This window comes from Drosophila eugracilis, unplaced genomic scaffold (assembly GCF_018153835.1).
Source record: "Drosophila eugracilis isolate 14026-0451.02 unplaced genomic scaffold, ASM1815383v1 contig_2146, whole genome shotgun sequence".
NCBI lineage: Eukaryota > Metazoa > Arthropoda > Insecta > Diptera > Drosophilidae > Drosophila > Drosophila eugracilis.
In genome coordinates this window covers 41,073-67,531 of record NW_024573029.1, presented here as the reverse complement: position 1 = coordinate 67,531, position 26,459 = coordinate 41,073, and the positions used below count along the sequence as shown (strand labels likewise).

At 37.3% G+C, this 26,459-nt stretch overlaps 1 protein-coding gene across 1 annotated transcript; it reads left to right on the top strand.

The window, feature by feature from the left end:
- Positions 1–639: 639 nt before the first annotated feature.
- Positions 640–6,293, top strand: LOC108111858 (scavenger receptor class B member 1-like). The gene is made up of 3 exons (XM_041818056.1): positions 640–795; positions 851–995; positions 6,144–6,293. The coding sequence occupies exons 1-3, from the start codon at positions 644–646 to the stop codon at positions 6,291–6,293; spliced, it is 447 nt and encodes a 148-aa protein (XP_041673990.1). The 5' UTR covers positions 640–643.
- The last annotated feature ends 20,166 nt before the right edge of the window (positions 6,294–26,459 follow it).

Genomic DNA, 26,459 nt, shown 5'->3' with positions numbered 1-26,459 from the left:
TGTGTACTGTGTTTCATTAATATCTATTTAGTCAAACTGAACTGAATTAAAGTGAATAAACTGAGTAACTGAATCAAGTGTCGTTGGGAGAAATGTTACGTAATCGTGATAATCTTGCTTGTAGTCACATTCATCACGCGGAAAGGATATCTGATTTGAAAATTTAGGAAAGTAGACGTCCAAGCAATGGAAGACAACGGTACAACCCATCCAGCCTCCAGTCCACGGAACTTTCAGTTCGATGTCAATAAGAGTTAAACAACTGTGCATCAGGTTAAAAACTTTTGGTATTATAGCATTGAGAAAAGTAGAAGAAAACTTAATATCAAAACAAAGATAAGTTTGTTCAATAAAGACAGTATCAGTCTAAGAGCATTCAAGAACTGTTTCTCATTCATTCACGCAGTTATCAGAGGCTGTCGCCGTGTCTTTAGATGCTCATATTGCTATAATCCCTCCGCTGTCCACCTGGTTACACTTGCCAGCTGCGACAGATAGTCTATGTGCATATACCAACAGATACATATTGTCTGTCACCTAAGGATTAACTTTTTCGGCACATTGAATCGACTGCCATTTCGAAGGCTACAGATAAACAGACTGCATATTGTTCAACAAAATTTTTTCCTTGCAGAAGTTAATAATGACGGAGGGAGGCGAAATATTTAATCTTTGGGCGCAGCCACCGGTCGATCTATACATCAAGATATACATATTTAACATATCCAATGCCCAGGAATTTTTAGCGGGTCGAGAACGCCTTCGTGTGGAACAAGTTGGTCCTTATGTATACAAGTATGTTAGATATTTCATCAAATTTTAATTTCTGATGCTCACCTTACGCCTTTAGGGAGATTATGACTCACGAAAATGTGACGTTCAATCAAAATAACACTATGTCCAGCACACCCAGTCATCCCTTAGTCTGGCAAGAGCAAATGTCGCAGGGTTGTCATGAAAACGATGAAGTTGTTATGCTGAATATTGCCATGTTGGTAAGTGATTTTAGGTAATTTAATGTAAAATGTATGAAATACAAATACAGCATAAGCATTTCTAATTCTACATATAAGGGTACAATTGCAGCTCTTTAAGATGTATTTCTTAAACAGAATCAATATTCGGATTCAATATTCGGAATCAATATTTGTCAGTCTTTCAGTCTTTCAGTCTGTCAGTCTGTCAGTCTGTCAGTCTGTCAGTCTGTCAGTCTGTCAGTCTGTCAGTCTGTCAGTCTGTCAGTCTGTCAGTCTGTCAGTCTGTCAGTCTGTCAGTCTGTCAGTCTGTCAGTCTGTCAGTCTGTCAGTCTGTCAGTCTGTCAGTCTGTCAGTCTGTCAGTCTGTCAGTCTGTCAGTCTGTCAGTCTGTCAGTCTGTCAGTCTGTCAGTCTGTCAGTCTGTCAGTCTGTCAGTCTGTCAGTCTGTCAGTCTGTCAGTCTGTCAGTCTGTCAGTCTGTCAGTCTGTCAGTCTGTCAGTCTGTCAGTCTGTCAGTCTGTCAGTCAGTCTGTCAGTCTGTCAGTCTGTCAGTCTGTCAGTCTGTCAGTCTGTCAGTCTGTCAGTCTGTCAGTCTGTCAGTCTGTCAGTCTGTCAGTCTGTCAGTCTGTCAGTGTCAGTCTGTCAGTCTGTCAGTCTGTCAGTCTGTCAGTCTGTCAGTCTGTCAGTCTGTCAGTCTGTCAGTCTGTCAGTCTGTCAGTCTGTCAGTCTGTCAGTCTGTCAGTCTGTCAGTCTGTCAGTCTGTCAGTCTGTCAGTCTGTCAGTCTGTGTCTGTCAGTCTGTCAGTCTGTCAGTCTGTCAGTCTGTCAGTCTGTCAGTCTGTCAGTCTGTCAGTCTGTCAGTCTGTCAGTCTGTCAGTCTGTCAGTCTGTCAGTCTGTCAGTCTGTCAGTCTGTCAGTCTGTCAGTCTGTCAGTCTGTCAGTCTGTCAGTCTGTCAGTCTGTCAGTCTGTCAGTCTGTCAGTCTGTCAGTCTGTCAGTCTGTCAGTCTGTCAGTCTGTCAGTCTGTCAGTCTGTCAGTCTGTCAGTCTGTCAGTCTGTCAGTCTGTCAGTCTGTCAGTCTGTCAGTCTGTCAGTCTGTCAGTCTGTCAGTCTGTCAGTCTGTCAGTCTGTCAGTCTGTCAGTCTGTCAGTCTGTCAGTCTGTCAGTCTGTCAGTCTGTCAGTCTGTCAGTCTGTCAGTCTGTCAGTCTGTCAGTCTGTCAGTCTGTCAGTCTGTCAGTCTGTCAGTCTGTCAGTCTGTCAGTCTGTCAGTCTGTCAGTCTGTCAGTCTGTCAGTCTGTCAGTCTGTCAGTCTGTCAGTCTGTCAGTCTGTCAGTCTGTCAGTCTGTCAGTCTGTCAGTCTGTCAGTCTGTCAGTCTGTCAGTCTGTCAGTCTGTCAGTCTGTCAGTCTGTCAGTCTGTCAGTCTGTCAGTCTGTCAGTCTGTCAGTCTGTCAGTCTGTCAGTCTGTCAGTCTGTCAGTCTGTCAGTCTGTCAGTCTGTCAGTCTGTCAGTCTGTCAGTCTGTCAGTCTGTCAGTCTGTCAGTCTGTCAGTCTGTCAGTCTGTCAGTCTGTCAGTCTGTCAGTCTGTCAGTCTGTCAGTCTGTCAGTCTGTCAGTCTGTCAGTCTGTCAGTCTGTCAGTCTGTCAGTCTGTCAGTCTGTCAGTCTGTCAGTCTGTCAGTCTGTCAGTCTGTCAGTCTGTCAGTCTGTCAGTCTGTCAGTCTGTCAGTCTGTCAGTCTGTCAGTCTGTCAGTCTGTCAGTCTGTCAGTCTGTCAGTCTGTCAGTCTGTCAGTCTGTCAGTCTGTCAGTCTGTCAGTCTGTCAGTCTGTCAGTCTGTCAGTCTGTCAGTCTGTCAGTCTGTCAGTCTGTCAGTCTGTCAGTCTGTCAGTCTGTCAGTCTGTCAGTCTGTCAGTCTGTCAGTCTGTCAGTCTGTCAGTCTGTCAGTCTGTCAGTCTGTCAGTCTGTCAGTCTGTCAGTCTGTCAGTCAGTCTGTCAGTCTGTCAGTCTGTCAGTCTGTCAGTCTGTCAGTCTGTCAGTCTGTCAGTCTGTCAGTCTGTCAGTCTGTCAGTCTGTCAGTCTGTCAGTCTGTCAGTCAGTCTGTCAGTCTGTCAGTCTGTCAGTCTGTCAGTCTGTCTGTCAGTCTGTCAGTCTGTCAGTCTGTCAGTCTGTCAGTCTGTCAGTCTGTCAGTCTGTCAGTCTGTCAGTCTGTCAGTCTGTCAGTCTGTCAGTCTGTCAGTCTGTCAGTCTGTCAGTCTGTCAGTCTGTCAGTCTGTCAGTCTTGTCAGTCTGTCAGCCTGTCAGTCTGTCAGTCTGTCAGTCTGTCAGTCTGTCAGTCTGTCAGTCTGTCAGTCTGTCAGTCTGTCAGTCTGTCAGTCTGTCAGTCCCAGTCTGTCAGTCTGTCAGTCTGTCAGTCTGTCAGTCTGTCAGTCTGTCAGTCTGTCAGTCTGTCAGTCTGTCAGTCTGTCAGTCTGTCAGTCTGTCAGTCTGTCAGTCTGTCAGTCTGTCAGTCTGTCAGTCTGTCAGTCTGTCAGTCTGTCAGTCTGTCAGCCCGTCAGTCTGTCAGTCTGTCAGTCTGTCAGTCTGTCAGTCTGTCAGTCTGTCAGTCTGTCAGTCTGTCAGTCTGTCAGTCTGTCAGTCTGTCAGTCTGTCAGTCTGTCAGTCTGTCAGTCTGTCAGTCTGTCAGTCTGTCAGTCTGTCAGTCTGTCAGTCTGTCAGTCTGTCAGTCTGTCAGTCTGTCAGTCTGTCAGTCTGTCAGTCTGTCAGTCTGTCAGTCTGTCAGTCAGTCTGTCAGTCTGTCAGTCTGTCAGTCTGTCATCCTGTCAGTCTGTCAGTCTGTCAGTCTGTCAGTCTGTCAGTCTGTCAGTCTGTCAGTCTGTCAGTCTGTCAGTCTGTCAGTCTGTCAGTCTGTCAGTCTGTCAGTCTGTCAGTCTGTCAGTCTGTCAGTCTGTCAGTCTGTCAGTCTGTCAGTCTGTCAGTCTGTCAGTCTGTCAGTCTGTCAGTCTGTCAGTCTGTCAGTCTGTCAGTCTGTCAGCCTGTCAGTCTGTCAGTCTGTCAGTCTGTCAGTCTGTCAGTCTGTCAGTCTGTCATCCGTCTGTCCGTCTGTCAGTCTGTCAGTCTGTCAGTCTGTCAGTCTGTCAGTCTGTCAGTCTGTCAGTCTGTCAGTCTGTCAGTCTGTCAGTCTGTCAGTCTGTCAGTCTGTCAGTCTGTCAGTGTGTATGTCTGTATGTCTGTATGTGTGTTAATCTATAAGTCTGCATGTCTGTATGTCTTTATGGCTGTATATCTGTATATCTGTATGTCTGTATGGCCGTATGTCTACTGTCCGTGTGTCTAAGTAGCTGCCGGTATATCCATCTGCTTGTTAACCTGCTTAGCTGTGTATATGTTTTTTGTCTGTCTGCTTGAAAGTTTATTTGTTTGTCTGTCTGTTCTGTTTTCTGTTTTCTGTCTGTCTGTTTATCGGTATTTATGGAACCTAAGATGCATCTAAGAAATTCTGACATCCCCATATAGTCGATGGCAGTGGTGTACTTAGAACTATTTACGTGGCGTGTAGTGGCGCCGATAATACCATCCGGTAATACCATTCCGGTAATACCAAGCACCTTTGTTAGACACGTTTATCAAAATTACATTATTTGGAAAAGCTCTATACAGTTTTTAATATTATTTGTATATTCTGTGATTATTCTTTTTTTGTTTTATTGGCGTTAATTGTACATGATATAATATTTTTTATGGCATAAATGTACATAAATATAACCGTATTTATTATTTATTGCAGGCGCATTTCTGCTGCTTGCCCTTGGATTTTTGGCGATAGCAGCAGCTTCCCTGGTTAAAGTTTTTGAGCCTTATGACTTAATATTTAGATGGGTAAGTTCTTATAAACACATTTAACACTTGATATTAAATAACCAATGAAAGTCTTTGAAACTTGTGTTCGTTAATATAATATAATATTATAAAATATATATAATATAATATAATATAATAAAATATTATATAATATAATATAATATAATATAATATAATATAATATAATATAATATAATATAATATAATATAATATAATATAATATAATATAATATAATATAATATAGTGTAATATAATATAATATAATATAATATATATTGTATTAATATAATATTACATAATATAATATAATATAATATAATAAAATATAATAATAATAATCATATATAGGGCTGTGCACTCTGTAATTTACCAACTGACTCCGCTTGCAAAATATACTTTTTTTGTTTCTTTATATCTAGTTTTGTTTACTTCATCATTTTGTCCTTATAAATACTATTAAGTTTGTTCAAAAAGTCAGTATTAGCAAATCATTTAAGAACTGTCTCTCATTCAGTATAACAATAATCGGAGACTTTCGCCGTGTCTTCAGTTTCTCTTCTTGCGATAATCTTTCACTCGCTCACCTGGTTACAAGTGCCAGCAGCGAGACCACCCAGCTTATAGTTTATGTGCTATATGCTCAAAAGTGAACCTACCACCATAACATTTGTTTTAAAGGCTCGCCTAACTTCGCAGCTCAAGGAGAGGTTCGTAGCCTGTTGACGCTAAAAGTAGTGATAAACGGTTATCCTCGCTATGTCGCCGACAATCAGAGGTAACAGATTCCCTACTAGACGCGCTAAAGAAACATGCGTTGCTTAAGTTCAGGCCAATGAAATCATGAACTCGCTGTGGGCACATGTACAAGAGGTGCACTTAAAGATTTATGGAGGGTTTCATGAATCAATTGAAAAAAGTGTACAAAAATAGTCTTACGGTAACCCAAGGAAGAAAACCATATACAGGCCTGGGAACTACGATAGAGTCTGCCTCTTCTTTAAAGGATCTGAACATTAACGAATTAACGTGGGATCCGTTCCTGGTCGTTTTACTAACAGAGAAGATAGAACTAACAGTAAGATCCCCCGCTGCGGTCACGGTGACCACCAGGATGATTAGGATGGAAGGGGAACTGCCCTTTAATTACTGATGGCCTAGAGACTCAGACATTATGATTCTACTTTATGAGAGTTAACGGCTGTTTGCCGGAGTTTCATTCAGAGAGCTTATGGTCTTTATTGTTTGAATGTCAAAAATGAACTGAACTTAAGGGCTAACATAAATAACATCATAGCGGCCTCACCAATGTGTAGAGCTTGCCGGCTATGCACGAGATTCCAGCCAGACGCTGTGTCAGCAGTTTTGCCGGTGGCGGTCATCGTACGATCGGTCATTGCCGTCATCTGGTTAACTTAGATAACTACTTCCCTCTTGGAATTAAGGCCGCCCCCTGCCGACCCTAAATTAGCTATCACTTCCCTCAACTGGACCGCAGAACTTCTGGCCCTCATGACTCGTTGGCAAGTTAGGCCGGTACAGACTAAAGCACAACAAAATGCTCCTGCAATTACAGCTATCTGACTCACTCGATAATTGCCAATGTTCTCTCGGAACTCCTTGATATGGTCCAGGCTGCGTTCACTCAAGCTGAGGCTTAGTTTTAAATGGAGATGTTCAGGACAGGTGAGATGGCCACCCCTAAGGGCCTCTTGGAAACTATATTTACTTTAGCGAGAGCTGAGGAGTGTTTGGTTTTGCAATTCTATGATTATGACTTTTTTACGAGTTAACAATATCGAGTATAAACGACCTGAATCTATTTGTGTACTTTCGGATGCTTTCAAAATCTGATTGACTGTTTTAATAATTTCGTTGATTTAATGCTAAATGTTGGTATTTATGTTAATTTGTCGTTTGATTGAATTAATGAGTTTTGCTTCTGTGAATTAAATTTTCTCTAAGTTCTCCGAGTCAGGTGTCCCTGCGACAACTTTTAGCGTGGTCCCTAAGAAATCTAGGCTTCTAGCTTGACTGTTGTGGTGATTTCGTTGATTTGATCCTGCATTTTGGTGTTTATGTTAAATTGCGTATTGCTTAAATTAATGAGTTGCGCTTCTGTGCATTAGATTCTCTTTAAGCCCTGTGACAACTTCTAGCGCGGTCCCTAATAATACTAGGCTCCTAGCTACCCGGTGATAAATGCCCAACGATCCCAGCATGTCGCGAAGATGAGCAGTGTCGATGATCAGAAGCTTTCTCATGTGGGAATGAGGAAACAGTCGACAATGTTGTTGGTTAAAAAGAATTAAAGAAAATTAAGGGGAAACGGAAACCTGCTTGGCTTATTTTAGATTGTCTTTGTGGACCACCCTCCCCTTAATTTGGTACCCATATCCGCCTCGATGGCTTTCTCCTCGCACAATGGTCTGAGTTTGTTGCCTTGTCTCCTGTTTGATTTCTCTAGGACTTTATTCCCGACCCTGTATACTCTGTTCGGGCGAAAAGCGTTTTCTCGTGCTCTGATCGCGTTTTGGGCATGACCAAATGGATATATTTGTTATATCTGGCCCTGGCCAGTAATATCAGTTCTAACGTGTCGCGTATGCCTTTGTCGATTTTCAGGCATCTTACTAGCTCTATTAGCGTGTTATGAAAGCGTCCCACTTGTCCGTTGGAGACGTTATGGAGGGGCGGAACATTCGAGATGCTGATGCCAAAATGATTTTTTAGCTCGGCTGTGATCGTATGCGAGTTCATCGTTGTCGCAATAGATGGTATTGGCTTTGGGGCAAAAAATCATTAGTTGTAGCAGGGGTGATTTTGGATCCTCTAGACGGAATCGGGGGCACCACAGCAAATTTTGAAAATTTGTCGAAGCAGGTGAGGAAGTACTTCTTGTCCGTGGACATAGGCAGGGATTTGTGTTTCGCCAAGCTCCTGTTTTTTCGGATGTCTGTCGCACTTCGCTTTGGCACATGTTTTGCAAATAGCGACGATTTCGCTTGCTAACTTTGCCATCTTCGGGTAGTATTACGCGGAGAGTACCTGCTTCACGTTTTCTTCGGCCAACCTGTGAGCTCTGCTATGCTGGGCGATGAGGATTTCTTACCTCTATTCGGCTGCAAAGATGTCGGTGAAAGTCATTTACACCATTAGGGATGATGGTGTTGGTAAGTCCTTCTAGCTCTTTTACCGCCTAGACGTAGTGCTATAACTTAGCTAGTGCCCATACTATAACTAACAGCTCTGGTAGCATAGTTAACCTCCCTGTCACTCAATGTCCTAGAGATCATTGTGATGGGGCATCCCTCTTGGGACAGCACTGCACCGATGCCGTAGGCTGAAGCATCTGTCATTCGATCAAAACACTGATCTGAGGATGACGTCCTCAGTTACGCAGTTTCTCGAAGGCCCGTCGTTGTGCTTTTGATAACTGCACCTGGATGCTCCTTAACATTTTCGTGTATGTCTGAAACGGGTCTCGCTATTGATGAAAAATCTTTGATAAAGCCTCTATAATAGTTTGCCAGACCTATGAATGATCTCACATCGAACACATTTTTTGGTTCCGGGAATTCTCTAAGGGCCTTGACCTTCTCTGGGTCTGTCGCGGCAGCGTTATTGGTTACGATGAACCCTAGGAAACTGACGTGTTTCTTGGAGAAACTAGATTTCTGCGCCGATATCCTCATGTTCGCATCGTATAGGCTCTTTAGAACTAAATCTACGTGCTTTACATTGTCATTCTCGTTTTCGGCAAAGACGATTACATCATCTATATACACGTAGTAGAACTTGCCGACCTGCTCTCGCAGGATGTCATCAATAGTTTTCTGGTAAATGCGTGCTGCATTTCTGGGTCCAAATGGAAGCCTTTGGAACTCATACTTCCCTCCGTTTACCGAGAATGAAGTTTTATCACGGTCGTTTTTTGCCAAGGTTCCCTAGTATCTTAGAGAGATTTGGCATTGGGGGCGTTGCACTCTTTAATACGTATTCTTAAGCACAACTTTCTAGCCCTTATAGTTCTCGAGATTTTCGCATTTTTGTGTTTTTGGGTTTTGTGAGCGTGGCTTGATCGGAAGAAGACTTCGCATAAGGGGCATCAAAAAAACCCAACATCCTTAATAAGAACTTTTTATCACTTATAGTTACCGAGATATCAGCTTTTTACAAACTGCGATCTACACTTTGCATCTCTTATAGTTCCTAAGATCTTTAGGTTTGCAAGACGGCTCTGCGAATCACTGAAAATGAGGACGGCGATACATAGGCAGAACAACGGCATCTCGAACTTTAGAGAAGTTCTCTTATCTTCATTTCATCTTTGGATGAATTTTTGTATGCATAAAGGAATAGTGGAATGTTGTGTGATAAGACTTTGCTGAGTTCCTCATTGCATAATTATTTGGTCTAATGAGTTGCGAGAGTCATGGCATGGGAGCAGAATAGTTATGCCTTTTTTCTTTGAGCTTTCAAATCATAATGCTTTATTACTTAGCACGAGGTATACGTCAAACCTCCGCTGCACGAAAATGGTTCTAGAATACAATGTTAAGAAAATATGTTAATATATATGTATAAATGTTTTTAGTCGTTTTGTCGGCTGACGAGTGTTGCAAGAGCAACATCCTGCTAATTGCTGATCATGCACTTTTCGTAGGGGAGTGGGGACCGCTAACCGATTGCTATGGAGTCGCTAAATTCTTCTGACTGCTGATGTTGCAACTTGTTGTTGTTTTAGTGAGCGGCCGTTGACCGCTTGCTGCCGATCTGTAGGGTAGCACGAGGTGGCTTTGTTGGGGGGTCCACCGGTGTTGTAAATTTCTCCTCCGCTGGCTTGAAGTGACGGCGAGAGAGGAGGAATGGAACGAAACTGCTTGGAGGTTCTGCTGGGATGATGTACGTTGTTTTCCTCCTCAGAAACATTTCTAACGCTATTTCGGTTGTCAAGATCCCTATCCAAATATATGTAAAAGTGAGGTGTGGAGACTCTGATTTTTCAACCTTTAAAATCTTTCCAAAAAAAGAAATAAGATGTACGGTATGCAGGCTAAGTTGTCGGATTGTTTTGTTGACCAGGATTAGTGTCTTTGCAGACAAAACTATGCTAAAGTCGTCTCTGAATTCTCCTATGTCTTCGCCATAAGTTAGATTGTTAATTGTGTTGGCATTGATTATATGGAATAATGGAGACATTTGCAATGTTAATTTAGATAAACTTTTCCGTCATCCGATGAAATGATCAATAAGTCCAATCCGATTTATTTTACTTCGCATATCGCTGATTTTCCTTTTAGAACACTAAACATTTTTACTGTACTTGTTATTATTAGAGATTGCGTTTTCGTGGCACAAATACCGATCTTTCATTTTAGTAAATCCGTTGTCTACGTTAACAATATTGTGTTCTTTGTGAATAATATATTGAGGCAATTTCAAGAATGTGGTTTCATTTTGGCAAGGTCGATTCCGTTCCGGACCGCTCATTAGCGTAGGATAGGTATGTCGCCTACTTCAGTGCCCAGCTCACCAAGGACTGGTAAACGGTTACACGCTACCGATCACGCTTTGGATCTCATGGTGTTCGTTTGCGAATAGAACAAGGCGATGGTTCGCAGCAAGGAAGCGGTAAACAAGACGTTAACTGTATCCGCCCATTTTATGGACATGTGGAGCGGGGTTCTAAGTGAAGTTGAAAGCTATCTCGAGATGTGGCAAAGACCAAGAACGATTTGAACTGGTCGAAGAAAGCTGAACAAAACGTAGCCAAAAACGTCTGCAGCCAAATATCTTTACAGAACACTTTGTTATAAAACAATCAAGGGAACGCCATTTCTGGATGTCTTGGAGTCGAGACGGCCAGAGAACCAATTTTAAATCTGAACATTGAACGCATAACAGCTTAAGCGCAATAAATTCCATTCGCTAAACTATCGATTTAATTGAAAACAAGAGGAAACGCTATAGTCGAGTGCCGCGACTATAAGATACCCGTTACTGTTTTACAAAATTTTAAAATATTATTTTGCTAGTGAAAATTCACAAGGCGCCACCTATTGTCAGAGGAAGTATGTTGAGTATGCTTATAGTGACGTCACTTCCCATGTGAGGCCTTATAACTTTAATTTCTTCATAAATAGCGAAATAATGTTCCGATTTGAAAAACCTTTGGTAAATCGATAGATATTAACAGAAATAAGTTATACAAGGTCAAACAAAGGCATTCATAATAATATTATAGACGCCACAGTTTTCCGCGGTTTGTAGGCGTTAGAGTGGGCGTGTTCAAATGCAACTTCGTGGCAAGTTGCAGAGGCATCCACTAAATATGTGCTTCTAAGCAAAATTGTGAAGCTCTTATAGTTTTTGAGATTTTTGCATTTTTGGTTTTTCGGGTTTTGTGGGCGTTAGAGTGGGCGTGGCTTGACCGGAAAAAAACAGTTCGCATTGGGAGCATCATAGAAACCTACATGCTTAATCCGAACTTTCTATTACGAATAGTTACAGAGATATATCAGCTTTTCTAGAAAATCCAAAACCCGTCTTTTGAGCCTTGTGGGCGTATGGGTAGGTGAGGCCGCATAGTAGTACTACTATAAGATGCGCTGTCATCTTTAGATTATACTTTCTGAATTTCAACTTTCTAACTGCAATAGTTCCTGAGATTTCAGCAATTTTAGTTTTTTGCGATTTGTGGGCGTTAGAGTGGGCGTGGCAGGATGCTGTAATAAACTTGCACTGTCCCGGGACCTCAAGAATCTTCATGCTTAATCTCAACTTTGTATCTGCTATAGTTCCTGAGATCTCAGCGTTCATACGGACGGACGGACGGACGGACGGACGGACGGACGGACGGACGGACGGACGGACAGACGGACATGGCTCAATCGACTTCGCTATTGATCCTGATCAAGAATATATATACTTTATAGGGTCGCAAAAGCTTCCTTCTATCTGTTACATACTTTTTAACGAATCTAGTATACCCTTTTACTCTACGAGTAACGGGTATAAATACTGAGCGTTGGAAAACATTTAGCATCGGAGCACGAGAGGCAGATGGCAGCAGATGGCAAGTTTTTTGCAACACTCCCATTTTCTGAAAACTCGTTTGCCTGAACGATTCAAAAGAAATTTCAAAAGAAAAGAAAATTTCTTCCATTGTAACGCAGATGGAATGCTGACGTTTTGTAAAATTACTCTGAGTTCATAGAATGAGATACTGCTTGCCGGAGCACTAGTTCAAACCGGAATTTTTTCGATATTACTGAGCTAAGGACTCACAAATATGTAGAAAAAATGCAAGTATAGATTACTTTAGATGATCAGTATAAGATCAAAAATACTTCCACCACTACTACATCAGCGCAGTTCATGTCAACAAAATATTTGAATCACTTAGCTCTTCTGACAAAAAATAAGTATTTCAGTAGTTATAAAATGCTGGTTCTGGCACAGATTTATGGGCTATTCACATGTAAAATTAGCGATAAAAACATGGTTTCCCCACCCCGAAATCCATTATCTGTTGTCTCGTGTCATTCGAATTTCCCCTCACCACCCGCAGGTCCCTTTAATCAGTATAGACTCTGGCACAGCAAACATAAACCTTTAATTTATAGTTTATTGTTTATTTTAATATGAGTGCACGTGTTCAACGAAGTAATAAAATGTCAGGTTTAAGGGACTTCCCCTTCCCCTTTCCCCATAATTTATAGTTTATTGTTTATTTTAATAGTGCACGTGTTCAACGATGTAATAAAATGTCAGGTTTAAAGAACTTCCGATCACCACCCGCAGGTCCTTTAAATCGGTATGGATTCTGAAACAGAAATCACAAACCCATAAATAATAGTTTTTGTTTATTCCTGACCCTAATTAGGAGGATTGGGAACGTCTTAGGAGGATTGGGAACGTCTTAAGGAATGTTTTAAGTTGTTTATCAAAATTTCAGAGTTTTTTAGATTTCTGTATTTCAACACAAAGGGGTACACAATAAAAAAGAACCGATATGCGTCCACAAAAAAATGTGTTTATTTCATTATTTTTTATTTATTTCAGTGTTTCTGTTTTTGTGTCTTTTCTTAAATTTTTAAAATATGATGAAATCATTAATTATTTATCTGAAAACAGCTATCTGAGGTTTTTTCTGTTTCCTCAATCTACCATAAAGTTATACAGTCTAAAGTCCTTTTTGTGTTTTTTATTGTCTGCTCATTATTTTTCCTAGATTACAATATATATTTATAATGTTCGCTTTGTTTTGTATTCAAAATTTTTATGACAACCACAAGTGTCGATTCCTTCCGTGGCTGAGTCCTTACTCCAGATATAGGTTTCTCGGTGTACGCCATGGATAGAAGTTTTCATTTTAACTTCTTCAAACTCACGTAGTTTTGTATTTATAAAAAGAAGTCGCAGATAGTGAGAATTTAGTAGAACTCTATCAATCCACCTATTGTCAGAGAATGTATGTTGAGTAACTGATAGTGACGTCACTGGCCATGTGAGGCCTTATAATCTTAGTTTCTTTATTAATAGCGAAAAAATGATCCGATTTGAAAAATCTTCGGTAATTCGATAGAAATTTGTCGATATTGACAAAAATATTTTAACGAAGACGATTCATTATAATAATATGGACGCCATAGTTTTCTGCGGTTTGTGGGCATTAGAGTGGGCGTGGAAATATGCTGAAATAAGCTTGCGTATGGACCTCAAGATTCTGTCTGCTTAATCTCAACTTTTTATCTCTTATAGTTCTTGATATCTCAGCGTTCATACGGACAGACGGACGGATGGACAGACGGACATGGCTCAATCGACTTCGCTATTTATAGTGATCAAGAATATACATACTTTATAGGGTCGAAAACGATTCCTTCTTCCCGTTGCAGCGCTCTAGATATAAAGCTGGCAGCCCTTTTTTAAATAGTTTTTGGGCCAAGCACCCAAAGACGGATGAGTAGCGGCGGGCTTATCAACAGTTTCTATTTTGTTTTTTCTCAGTTTCGCTTGCGCTGTTACTGTTACTTTGTAGCGCACGCGCTTCTGGGAGCTTTTGTAGAAATGCTGTAGCTCGAAGATTTTGTTGCTAAGCTGTACTTCTTGCATTCAGCGTGGTTTTGTTGCGGAGTTGATTTAATTTTATTTGAACTCGGTATATATTTTTATTTATTTTACAGCAATTAAAAACTTTTAAATGCTCAACATTTTTGTGACCCCGACGTGATCACAACGCGTTTTGATTATTGTGATCAGATTAAAAACGTCTTTTGTTTTTGTTTTTGTTGTAATAGCCATGCATTTAAATTACAAAATGCAGTCTGGAGCTAAAGCTCCTAAAAAGCTAAAGAAGGGAGAGAATGCTGCGGAGTAATTGGAGGGGCTAAATATAGCCAAATCGGAAGCTCCATTACAGTTGCTGCCCATACTACGCCATTGGATGTTAGCAGTGGTGCTGGGATTTCACCCACTCCCTACGCGCCTGCTCCCTCGTTGCCCCCGTTTCCGATGCCAACAGTCAGCGGTGGCTATGCCGAGTGGCCGGATTTTTGCGCCCTGTTCAAGACGACGATTGACAGCCGTCCTCAATTGACCAAGATGGAGAAGCTCAGGTGGCTCATTTCATGTCTGCGGGAGTCAGTATTGGAGACTGTGAGAGCGTTGAATTATGATATTGCCCTTACCTTTTGCGCAACCGTTTTAAGTAGCTAGAACATAGGACATAGGCTGATAATAATACATCAGTTTTACATTTAGCTGACTAGATTTTAAAATTGTAAATACTTGTATACACGGATATTCGATATGTATGTGTGCGCCTGAGTCAGGTATTCTATAAGATCTTCCCTCCATTGGTTTTCTGGAAGACGTGACCCTTTGATATCTCTTGAATGAGTCCACCTGAGAACTCACCCCAACCCTCAAGTGTGTGCTGATATCTGCTTGTGCGCGGAGGTGTGAAAATTTAATTTTAAGCGTTTTAATGAAAAGTTGCAGTTTTAACTTACAATCGTATTATGCATACCACTGAAAAGGGCTTGAAAAATGCTTTCCAATTTGTATGTTGTCTTCCTTATCCTTCAATACCATATGACTGGCGTCCGGGGCTCCTATGTATACTCAAAACCAATACGATTGGTTCTAGGAGTAAAACATACCTGTATGCACTCCCTATTGGTAACATTAGGTGAATATATTCTAGAGACTATATAAATGACACCACTCAAATTGCTCAGAATCAGTTACTCAAAGGCCCCAGAAATACATAACTATGGATCTTACTGTTGAATTTTATAATTCTTTTGAGGCTGATAAGACTAACGAGGGTAACCAACCTTTCGGTATAAACGTTAAAGTGATCGGGTCAGATGAAATCGATGACCAGGACTCCGATGTGGAAATTATTGAAGATTCTGAGCCGGACTGCGCATTGGATCTCGACGATGAAGACACCGTGGACCGATACCTACGAGAAGTATTTGAATAACCCTCAACGTCAACTCAAACCATTTCATCAGAATTGTATTCTTTAGGGTTTGAAGACCCAGTAAGTTCTAAGAAAACTTATTCAGCTTGAACAAAGCGAAGAGCAATATAAGAATATGCAGTGTGCTCAAACGTTTGATTTGGATGAGTCTGAGCCTAGCCTGTTTCCAACTGATGATCACATTTTTAATGAGACAATTGAAAATGAACCACAGACAAAATATCAACAACTTATGGATGACGGACAGGATAGTGTTTTAATGGATGTTCTTTTAAGATTAGATTCCTAATATTTGTATACTCGTCTAAAAACATTATGAAATAAAAACACGTTATATAAATTCAATATTTAAAGTTCTTGTTCTTTATTAGACATTTCTCTTTCGTTTTATTTATACTTTTTAATTCAGCATCGTGCATCAATATCATGTGCATATTAAAATCGTCTCGCAGTCAAAATTTCCGAACATCAGTACAGAAATAACAGTAGTAATAAAAGGACTTTGATTTTGTATAGCTAAAGTTGTGTACTTTTAAGGTATGAATTTTTAGACTGTTGCGCGTAGTAAAAGATTTTGATTCTGAGCATAACTCACAATGAATCTTGCCCATTTTGATGTGAAACTGAACTGAGTTTTTTTATAAAAAATACATCTATTTTAAAGGTTTTTAAATGAAAAATTGTATATTATATACTTTAACTGTGTTGTGGTACACCTGTATATATAATATATACATATATAATGTGTACATAAAAGAGTGAAATAGGTATATTCTTTCATGTATGAAATACCATGTAATTCATGTAACAAATTAGTATTCAACGACTAGTGACTAGAACACTACGACTCCAATCTCTAACCAATCAAAAATGGTATATAAACACTTCTTTATGTATATAATCCTTCCTAATCTACTTATTCCTTATAGGATTTCTTAGAGACACTAAATGAATAAAAACCTGTTATTGGTTATACGAAAATTGAAGATCTATGTATTGGGTTTGATTATAAGATCACCGGATGTAAATTAAGGAAATCACCTTATGGAACTAAAATATGCCTTTATTTAGCCAATAAGGAAATTGAGGATATTTGGATATTTCTACCAAAAAGTTATGTAAACAAATTTTCTACTAAGACACCATTTAAGAAATTGATTGAGAACGGAATTTCTTATATGGTATATAACGGAAAGGATCCAAATAGATAAAGCTGTGCTCAAACTGAATTTATCAGAAAATAAATGAAGTAAATATATGAAGTAAATAAGAAATTCCCCTTATAAAAGATAGAATTTCTTATTTCAAAATCAGTCTTAGTTCAACCTTAACAATTTACAAGTCTTACAAAAATACACGCTAAACAAATTGAAGTCTTCTTGATGCAGTTTGAAGACATATTATTCGAGCAACACCTCAGGAGGCTTGAATATTTAAAAGCCACCCTTAAGGACTTAGCGGAAAAGGCGTTAATACATTCAAAGTTTGGATTCCAATACAAACTTTGTCCTTGGAGTGATGGAGATGGTTGATCTGGACCAGACACATGTCAGTGTCATATGCTGCCCTTAATATTATGCTTAAATATTATAAGTAAAACCAGAGATTGTATCGCTCAGAAACATTAAATAAACTCAACTTATAATAAAAAAAATTTTTTTTACTTTTTGAAATTTTTCTTAAACATTTTAAGTATTTGTTTATCATTATAAGTAAAGTCGTTTTTCTTGAAAATTTTTCAGGAAGCACTTAAGTGATTTATTTCTACATTTAAAAAGTCCGAACAACATACAATAATGACCACAGGTGTTAAAAAAATATCCTTATAGTTGGTGTTTATTAAAAAAATATTTATGGGCGTTTGATCTTAAAAATGTTATGAATTCCTTTTTCTGCGGATATTGACCATATGAATCGAAAAATTAAGCTGACTTAGGGCTATCAAAATAGAAGGCAATCCAATGAGTTCCAGGTTTATCTGATGGATCGGTATTCGCAATAATAAGAGCCGGATACTTTTTTATAGTTTCAGGTAACTGGTCCGAAAGGAAAACTCCTTTAAAAATCAATCGTGTTTTTGCATGCTTTATAGCAAATATTTAATTTGTAATGTATTCATGTTAAAGGAGTAATCGTATGTTTCTATGCTTATCATTATCAATCATGGAATCGTATTCGCAGTACACCAGACAAGTGACTGCTTCACTAAGTGGTTCTGAGAATCTTCCATCGATTCGTATAGTTCGCACAAACACTCGAATTTGAATGATCGGCAGTTAGGTCAAAAGCCAATATAAAACTGTTTGTGTCAAACATTTCCTTTTTTAATTTGCAGACCACATCAAAATGTTTTATCCCACTAGATCTGAATAGCATATTATAGCCCCTTGAGCTCTGAACATTTTCACCATTCGAGTAATCAAACTCAAGAGCTTGAGAAGGAACTTGAACTCCATTCACCAATAAGTTAAATCGTTGAGTTTTAAAATGTTCAAAATGAAATGGATCTAAACCACGGTTTCCTGAGTATGAACGGTTTTTAACCATACAAAAGGCTAGAAAATTGGGTAGCTGTCTATAGATAATGTATTATTTCCTGGGTATATTGTGACAGATTTTACTTTAACCTTATTGAAAGGGTATATAGCATTTTTGGTCTGAAAAACTCGATGGTGATCCAATAAAATGCTTGGGTTAACTGTTATATGATTCATGAAAATTTGAGCTTCCAGTATCTTTAAACTCAGTTCCAGTTTCCATTAAATAAAATGCAGTCTTTTCAATATTAAAATGAATTCTTAAATCAACATTATTTACTAGCAGTTTTGGTTGATTAAATATATCGCCGTGGATTTTTCCGAAAAGTTCCACCTGATTACTATTTTGAAATAAATTTTTAAGCTTTTGATTGGTATCTGGGGAATTGGTATTCGTGAAAAATCCTTGGGAGGCTAAGTGACTTTCTGAGGCATCACTTCCATAGTTTAAAAATGTTTGCAAATACGATCTATAATGATAATTATTATCACTCTGCGATACTAATATATTATTTAAATAAGCTGAGGAACTTCTAAGTATAGAGTGTAAGATATTGTTCACTACACCGACATCGTTTCCTACAATGCCGGTGCTATCACTTTTTCTAAGTTGCACAACAAGTTTCACCATTTCCTAAACAGACAAATTCGATTGATGATGCTCCGTCTAAAGAAGCAATTGGGTTATATGAAACTTCTTCAGTTCCTATAATGGAACTTTGCGTTGGATGTGGTGCAAACAAATCCAGTTCACTCTTCATGCATTCGATATGGTTTCTCATTTTGTCTTAGAAAAAATTTCGCTAATATTTAATTTTTTTATAGTTCTTTTTCGTTTATGATGCGGTTTGGTTTGTTTACGCTGTTGGATGTTTTGGAATCGGGTTATTTTATCAATTGCTCTATCTGATAAATTTTTCAAAGCAATTTTGCTCTGTTCTTGCAGGATATTTCTTAAGGGCTTTCTCCCGATTTCATTGATTACAGCCTTTCCAGTAACAGTAGCCTGACTTTTTATAGCAGTTATACCCGAAAGAAAAAGTGGTTTGATATAATTAAAAAGACCCATAAAAAAGTTCCCGATTCCTCGTCCTTGTTGAACTATTCGTGGTGATACATAAAGACTTCCAATATTGCTTAAACCGCCACCACATTGGTTTAAATAATATTCGTGATGAGATTTTACCATGATGACCGTTTTTATTATGAGTAAATAATTCTTAAGCTCGTATTATATATAGACTTTACAACGTCCTTCTTCTGAAATGTAGAGTAACAAAAATCGGAACTGTTGACGTTTCAAATGGAACCTTATATCCGTTTGAATCAGTAATTATTTATTATTAATTAGTATTGAGATTTCATTTGGTGACCACATATCCAAAGGATAATATTCAACATTTTTAAATTGAATATTTTTTTCTTTTCCATTATAATACATTACTCGAAGACAACGAGGCTTTTTACAGCCTACAGATCTAGGTTCAATTAGGTCAATATAAATAAAAATCAACCCATTTTCAGGTGTTTTTAAAACAATCAACGCTTACATTTTTATATCTAAATGTTTTAGCATTTACTAAGCTAACAAATTCCGTTTCTTCACGTATTGGAATTTCTTTATTGGAAGTTTGATTAATATAGTTATTGAGATACATGTCTATAATACCAACTTCCCAATCATCGTTCATGTCTTGTGGGATATTTACAATGTTTGTAAATGCACACTTAACGTTATCAGGAAATACATGCAATAAATCATTACTGAGCAATGTGATAAACATTTCATCTAAATTCCCCATTTTTATTATTTAAATTAAGCACTATTGATAAGAAATCCAATTGATTTTGTTTTTTCCTATTTGGTTTTTAGCACGAACCGATCTTTACCCTTAATTTACGGTGTTGATCATTAAGCTTCACTTTTGTCACTGCTTTTCTTTTAATATCTTCTTTATCGAATAAAAAAGAAGTCTCACTTAATTTTCGCTTATCGTTTAACAACTTGGTCCGTTCCTCGGTCTTAAGTTCTCCTTCATCACTATCAGTGGTTAAATTTGTAAGGACGTCATTTTTTGGTAATTTTTCTTCATATTTTATTATTGATTCTGAAGTATTTGGTTTTTCATTATTCCAATCTAATATTTGAGTTTCATTAATTCTGCTAGATATAGGGGTTGATTTTGAATCAATATTTCGAAAGTTAAATAATTTATTACGTTTTTTGTTTTGGTAGTAGCATAATTCTTGCCGTATTTTTATCCATTTGTCATAATCACTTATTTTATTGTTATTCAAAATTGGTAAAAATTTTATATCTATTAGTTCACTACCCCGGTCATTGTTTACCAGTTTTTGGTATGCGTTGGGATGCATTAGAACTACTTTGCTTAAGTTATGTTTATTTTTAATCATCTTTTAAAATTTTTCCAAAAATTCCGGAAAGCAATGAACTAATTTGAATAGGTTGGAAACCACCCTTCTGAATAAGAACTTTTCTCTTGGGAGATATCGCAATGCATTTTTATACTTTTTAAGAGCATTTAGATTTGATTTTGTAACTTTATGATTGCCTTGTAATGTGTTTAAAATAATCTCTACTAATGTTTTTACGAGGTCACTATCACTATTACTTATTATTGTCTTTCGAAGTTTATTGTTGGCCTTTTTGAGCACATACAATAAATGTTTGTTCGGTTTCAAGCGATTTAGATTCTTTTTGAAAAGCACACGGTATATTCGGAATTAAAAATATCCGTTCTAAATCTTAAAAGATCGTTGATTCCTTGAGTAAGATCAATAAGTAAATATCCGTGTAGTTGTTCCGTTACTTCCTTATATATTCTAAATAACTCAGTTGGATTTTCAGGATAAATTTGTCTTGCTAAACATTGAAATTGTAGTTTATCATGAGGGTTTTTAAACATCACCATCTATTTTGTGTTTAATGATATGTATCGGGTATGCGATGACTTATGGAATATATTTTGAGTTACAACTATTACGGATAAATTCCTATGATGTGATCCTTTTGTAAAGAGCTCAAATACATTTTTATTAAAAGCCCCCATCATCAAGTCATCCAATATTAAAAGAATGGGTTCATTAGTTTCGTTTTCAATTACATCATTAACACCTATATAGTACTCAACATTATTAAAGTTTGGCTTAGCACTCTCCTCTCCATAACACCAAACATTTCGATTTATTGAAGTATTTAGCAAATCATTCTTCTTGTTTATTAAGTTTTCAAGAAAAGTGGTTTTTCCTGATCCTGATGGTCCGCAAATCAACATTGTAAAGGGATGTATACACAGCGTAAAAATATTTATTTTTATTTTATATTTATATTTATTTTTATTTTTATTTTTTTATTATATTTGAAATAGAATTTTTTATCTTATCCTTAAACTACATTAGGTTTATTTATGTTTTTCCTGATCGCGTTTTTTAGAGCAGTTCTTCTCGAAGTGAGTATCAGATCCACAATAATTACAATAAATCAGTTGTGTGTATCCCCTTTTGCGCGGATCATTATCAAACAAACCCTTAAATGACTCCATTGTATAAGACAACTTGTAGGTTCAACTATTTATTTATTACTGAAGCTTAAACATACGTTATAGTATTACAATATACTTCGTAATTTGAGCTTTCCAATATTACAAATAGCTTAAACAAATTATTTAGGGAACACCGTAGAGGAAATTTTGTCTTATATATTTTACAATTGGTGAAAAAATTGGGTAGTTGGGTTAAGCTTCTTCCGATATCTATATCGATTATGGTCGCTGACAAATACTTTGATAAAATTTTTTTTTTAATTTCACCATGAACAATAATTGAACTATACTTATTGAGTGGGGAGAGAAATTTCTTCTAGGGCTGTATATGGTATATCTCCAGCGGACCATTCCAAACCATTTATATTTTGTTAATTTAAATGTTGCTGCTAAAGTGTTTCGTTATCCAATTCTTTTATGTTGAATGGCGGTTTGAAATGAAAGAAATTTGGGATAACCTGCTGGCATGAATGCAAGCTCCTTGACAAAAACTGGTTTGTTGTTTCCAAATAAATATTGAAAATCAATAATAACGCTTGAATTACGATCTACAGTGTTCATGATATATATATATATATACAAGACAGATTAGAATAAAGTTTTAGTTAAAATAAAGTGCTCTAACCTAATAGACATGTGTGTACCGAAAGGAGTCTGTATCCATATATATTATTTTCGTAGATGGACTTTTAACTAATAGGAAGTTGCAATAAAATTCATACATAAACCACTTTGATAATTTTAAAACTGCTACTCCTATGTATATTGGCTTATCATACATTATTTGTGATGGTGTCGATTCAATTGCCGCTAAATCGGTTCCAAATAACTCAACGCTATGGAAATCATTTCTAGCTATACGTTGCCTAAAGCCTGGAGAATTTTGTCTAGACTCATAATGTTTTATTAGAACTACTTTACGACGCTTTTCAACATTTTCCATAGTTTTTCCGTATACGGCATTATTATTAACTTATAAAAATTTGTTTCTTTGATTAGTATTTAAATCAATACAGGGTTTTAACCGGCATGATTGAGTAAATGACAAAATCCTATGAATTTTTCGCAAAATCAAACCAAGCTGTAAACAAAGCTGAAGCTGTTTTAAATGAATTATGTACCCACTTTTGTTAGTTAACTCTGCTATCAGTTTGGCCTGCTTGCGTCCTGGGGTAACTTTAATTTCAGGACAAGAAGGCAAATAATTATGAGAGTCATGTTGATTAGGAGGGTATTCCAGGTCAACTTCTAACATATATCCTACATCACCATCAGATAATATATTTTTATAGTCAAATAATGCGATTTCTTCCCTAGTTAAAAATGTAAACCCTGAAAGTGGTAAGGGCTGACTCATAGCCCATCCATATAAATTATTTGCGTCAATGTAACTTAAGAAATTATTTCGTTTGCTAGAATCAAAGTTATTTAAGTACTTATTATTTGCTATGAAAATTCTCTGACTGCATTGAGTTAAGCCCCCTCTTACAGCTCTTTTTAAAAAGTTATACATATCATCATCACTTATTAATTCTAAGTGTACGTTGGTGAACTTTAACATTGCGTCCCATGATATTGAGGGAGCAGTTACATAGTTTATTGGGTCTAACTTATAAATTCTACCACAAATATTTCGAAAGTTTTCAAAGACATCGGCTAAAATTAAAATGTCACTTTCTAAGTAAACCTTTAAGTAATCCCTTTTAGTATTACAATTAAATGTGTCCCAAACTTTCTGTGCAAAACTATGATCTTCAACACTACAATTTTCATCGCTAAGAGAATTATAAAAACTATCAATGTTAGGAAGCTGGGTTTCGTTAAACTTTTCAAAGCTATTCAAGTAATCAGAAGGAAATACACCCTTCCTACGCATTTTTCTCCTTGAAATTTTGTTGCTAGAATTTTAAAATCCCTATCTTCCATATAGCTTGATAATTTTTCCAAGCTAGAATTTAGAAACCGTACTGAATCTATATACCTAATTTTATATCTATTTAATGCATTTAGTTTTATAGCTTGTGTAAGAGCTATGTACAATTATGTATATCATACTTAGATAAATTATGAAAAACTACAGGAAAAAATTGATCTCTTAATTTATATTTCGGCTTACAGTTCTTATGAATAGGACCTACGTATTTCCCAGAAAATTGGTCGAAGTGTTTGTCTAGGTCGCCATCGTTGATTACCTTTTCACAGGCACAGCAACTTCCTTCTTAGTCAAAGTCATCGATTGGATCTGTACTGGGACTTTTGCTGTGGCCCAATATTTGTAAAATAAACTCAAAGTCCTTTCTTTGAGAGTTTTACAAAATTGCTTAATGCAATCTTCACCTGTAATTTTATAAAATTTAAATTATTTCAAATTTATTAACTTAATTTTTTTAATTTACCTTCATATGTCCATAACTCATTCAGAGTTGGATCATATTTGTGTGCAATGTAGAAGGATACCGCACACGCTGAATGTTTTTGCACCTTTGTTGTTGCCGATGTAGCCGGATTATTTAAGCAGATCTCATAGTTTTCAAGGACCGCCTCTATGTCTGCATATACGTATAACTACTGGAGGTGATAGCTTCTTATGATATCCATTGAAAGGAGTGTTCGTATTCGGTTCAGGATAGTACGAAGCCACTTTTCCATATTCAAGCTTATTGTGGGTAGTGTTCGTTGTTGTATAAAACTGCAGGCAGGTATCACAAAAATATTTTGCTGCGTGCGATATTGAATGCTGTGAGCCGCATAATCTTTTGATGCACGTAATATAGGCATAGTGCATATTTTGACGGTTATTAATTCCTAATATATTTACGTGGTTTGGTAGAATCTCTTGAGTTTTAACTGTGGGTCTCACATTTTGTTTACCGCCATTATCAATTTCATACACAGTGAACTGACTTATTCCTTTTTTGGTAATTGGAAACTCAATTCCTGAAAAATCCAGTCTCATTCCTTCATAAACAATGACTTCTGCATTGATATTTATGTGGTAGTTTGCGGGTTTCGTTAATTTCTCCCGTGAATATTTCTTTTGTTGTGGCGTTGCTAAAGTAGCATTCTGAAATCGCTTGCTAGCTAAAAATGCTAAAATTGCCCACTTAAAACAAAATACGTCTGTGTTTTGAATATTTATTATCGCATTTCGCGATCTTATGCTATTCGGAGCTGGTATGAAACCGCTTGCAGGAATGTTTTTTAGTTTAACTATAGTGGCTTCAAAATAATCAAAGTTCTTGATAGCCCAACCAGAATCCTTTTCCTGGAACTCACTGCTCGATGTTATTAGAGATTATATTGCGGCATTTAATTCTACAGTAATATTTTCAACTTGATATACCGATCTATACGCCGTTCCAAAGTGTTTCCTGGTTTCAACGGTTTCTCCGTCATCTATTTGTTTCATATAAGTCCCGTACACTCTTAACGAGAATTTGATTGCTCTATATTCTGACATGCCATCCTTAATTATTTTAAGTAGATTTGATTGACAAAATTGATAAAAATCATTTAAGTCAATTACATTTTCTTGGTACATTTAATTCTATATGTTTTTACAGGAAACTTGGAGTTACTCACAATTTGTGAAATATTTTTATAATTTACATCTTCTCGGACCGAAGCATTCTTATGGTAATCGGTTAGCATATGCTGACGTTTCCTTGACTCAAGATACCACAAGTATGACATAAAATTTCTCTTTTTTGCTCTTGTGTATTTCCCGAAATCTTAAGCTTTTTCGTAGGAATATTTGGTTCCTTACCCTCATCCATTCTTATCCGCTTGAGGGCATTTGCTGATGTTGAGGGAATATGGTCTCGAACAATAGCTAGTTCCTGTTGTTTTCCTTTATCCTTCTTGTTCATTAAAATGCTGAATGCATTTTGGGGTCCTTCACAATTCTTATAGTGCTCGTCAAATTTATATTCGGGGACTATACGGTAGCACAAGTCACATCTTATTTTAGAACTTGCTATTAAAACCTCGAAGGCATTCCAAGGTTTCGAACACTTGGCATAGTGATCACTAAACTCACACATCTTCACAACCATAGCACAAAAATAACATGCAATTGTAGACTCAACTTTTGATTTAAACGATAAAGTTTTTAAGTTATTATAATATTTGAAATGTATTTGTATATATATATATATATATATATACTATTTGTAAAAATTGTTTATAATTTTTAAAGCACCGACGAAAATGACGAAGATAATCACAATAAAGCACCGAGACTTTTAATGTTGTTCTGAGGCCTTTGAGTAACTGATTCTAGTTACTAGTTCTAGTCTCTAGACTATGTTCACCTAATGTTACCAATAGGGAGTGCATACAGGTATGTTTTCCTCCTAGAACCAATCGTATTGGTTTTGAGTATACATAGGACCCCCGGACGCCAGTCATATGGTATTGAAGGATAAGGAAGACAAGGATGGCGAACAAATTAAAGGATGATGATAATGAGGCCTGAGAGTTCAGTGAAAGTAAATATCGGTGTGTGCGGAAGACTGATCAGGAAAATGACAGGTGTAATAAATATTCCATTAAATGGTTTCTACGGACAGTGGGATAGTTCCTGCACAATCTCCGTGTAAGAAAGATTTTCCCTTTCTATGTTCACTTGATAAGAACGATGCCCAATGGTTCCACGAATGTAAATACAGGTGTGTGGGAAATAACGGTCAGATAAACATTTTACCTTTATATATATATTTATTTGTAACCACGTTGTCAGCACTTGCAATCGATCGTGAACCAATTTAAAATTTCTAGCCTTAAGCTGAAAGTAGCTAGAACATAGGACAAAGGCTGATTATAATACATCAGTTTTACATTTAGCTGACTTGATTTTAAAATTTTAAATACTTGTATGCACGGATGCTCGGTATGTATGTGTGCGCCTGAGTCAGGTATTCTAGATCCTCCCTCTATTGGTTTTCTGGAAGACGTGACCCTTTGCTAGGGACTGTGGATTTGGCCTTAGCTCTGCATTTGGCAGCAGATCAAGTGAGCCGACGTAGGCCATTT

Bases quoted from the DNA above. Each gene is read 5' to 3' on its own strand.
- LOC108111858 (XM_041818056.1), top strand. From the start codon at position 644: ATGACGGAGGGAGGCGAAATATTTAATCTTTGGGCGCAGCCACCGGTC. The intron at 796-850 runs GTATGTTAGATA...TTACGCCTTTAG, and splicing joins GTTGGTCCTTATGTATACAA to GGAGATTATGACTCACGAAA. The intron at 996-6,143 runs GTAAGTGATTTT...ACCAATGTGTAG, and splicing joins TGCTGAATATTGCCATGTTG to AGCTTGCCGGCTATGCACGA.